The sequence below is a fragment of the Quercus suber genome, unplaced genomic scaffold (genome assembly GCF_002906115.3).
Source record: "Quercus suber isolate HL8 unplaced genomic scaffold, Cork oak 2.0 scaffold_746, whole genome shotgun sequence".
NCBI classification, from domain to species: Eukaryota; Viridiplantae; Streptophyta; class Magnoliopsida; order Fagales; family Fagaceae; genus Quercus; species Quercus suber.
The window spans coordinates 256515-257892 of NW_027070183.1; the positions used below are offsets into that span (position 1 = coordinate 256515).

Genomic DNA, 1378 nt, shown 5'->3' on the forward strand with positions numbered 1-1378 from the left:
AGGGCTTAAAAACGCCACTATAAGGCTCCTCAAACTTGATCCATGGCAATCAGACTTGTAATTTTTTTTTTTTTTTTGTAGGAAAACGCCGCTATAGGGCTTAAAAACGTCACTATAGGTTAAAAACGCCATTATATGTCTCTCTGAATATGAGGCGATCACAGTTATAAATTTTTTTTGCATGGAACTCAATTTCCTGAAACTCGAGTTCCATGCAAATTTATTTATTTATTTTTTAAGTTTGATCGGGCATAACTCGATTTTCTACGAATTGAGTATTTCATTAAAACTCAATTTCAAGGTAATCGAGTATCGAAACAGGGGCATATCCCTATATAGTTTTCAAATAAGTGCAAATTGCTAAAAAAAAAAAAAAAAATTTAAGGGCAAAAGGCTAGAATTGCCTTTCTAGGGGTCTTATTCTAGGGTGGAAGGACATTTGTTGAGACTTCCTAGATAGGGGATAAAAGCATGCTCTAAGAGCTTCACCAAGATACCAACATGAATGTTCTCGGACGTATGAGTGTAGGAGTTCTCTCTTAGGCTCTACTCTGTAGTATTCTCGTTGCTTTTCTCTGTGAGAAAGGCGTGTGTTTCTTCGCCATAGTAACTCTATTACTGGTGGGGATGGAAGAGATAACTCGCAGATGTGATAACCTTTTGTTATCTGCGAGGGAGGTTAAAAAAGTGGTTTTGTCACAGAAATGTCAAATTCGAAGTTCGCCTTGGTTGCAAAGTTCTACATTAGGAGAGCTCTGAATATGGAGGCGGTGGCCCATACTTTTCGACCACTCTGGCGTATGAAGGGAAGTTTCCACATCACGAGTACAAGAAGTAATATCCTACTCTTTGATTTTGATTTAGAGGTTGATGTAGAGAAGGTTCTACTTGGCAAACCATGGTCATACAATAGATACTTGGTTATTTTCCATCGTTTTGAGGGCAGTAAGGCTCTAAAGGAAATTGAGTTCAAATTTTGTTCCTTTTGGATTCAAATGCATGATGTTCCTTTCAAGTACATGACGACAGAGATAGCAAGGGAGATCGGCGAGACCATTGGGTCTGTCATTAATTCAGGCGATGAGTCCGAATTGAAGGGTGGGACTTTCTTGCGTGTCAGAGTTAGGATTGATACTACCCACCCGCTTTGTTGAGGTAGGAATGTAACATTTGAGGAGGGATTGGAACGATGGGTCTCTTTCCAATATGAATGACTTCCTAACATTTGCTTTTGGTGCGGCTTGTTATCACACGATGACAAGGAGTGTGAGACATGGCTAAAGAGCAAAGGCTCTCTCACGGTGGAACAACAACAATTTGGGCACTAGATTAAAGCAAGTCAGTTTGGTCCAAGTAGAAGACATTCTGTTGAAGTGAA

General features: G+C 39.6%; 1 protein-coding gene across 1 annotated transcript; it reads left to right on the forward strand.

The window, feature by feature from the left end:
- Positions 1 to 704: 704 nt before the first annotated feature.
- LOC112035744 (uncharacterized) lies at positions 705 to 1154 on the forward strand. Its single transcript, XM_024068576.1, has one exon. It carries the CDS (start codon positions 705 to 707, stop codon positions 1152 to 1154), a length of 450 nt encoding a protein of 149 aa, XP_023924344.1.
- The last annotated feature ends 224 nt before the right edge of the window (positions 1155 to 1378 follow it).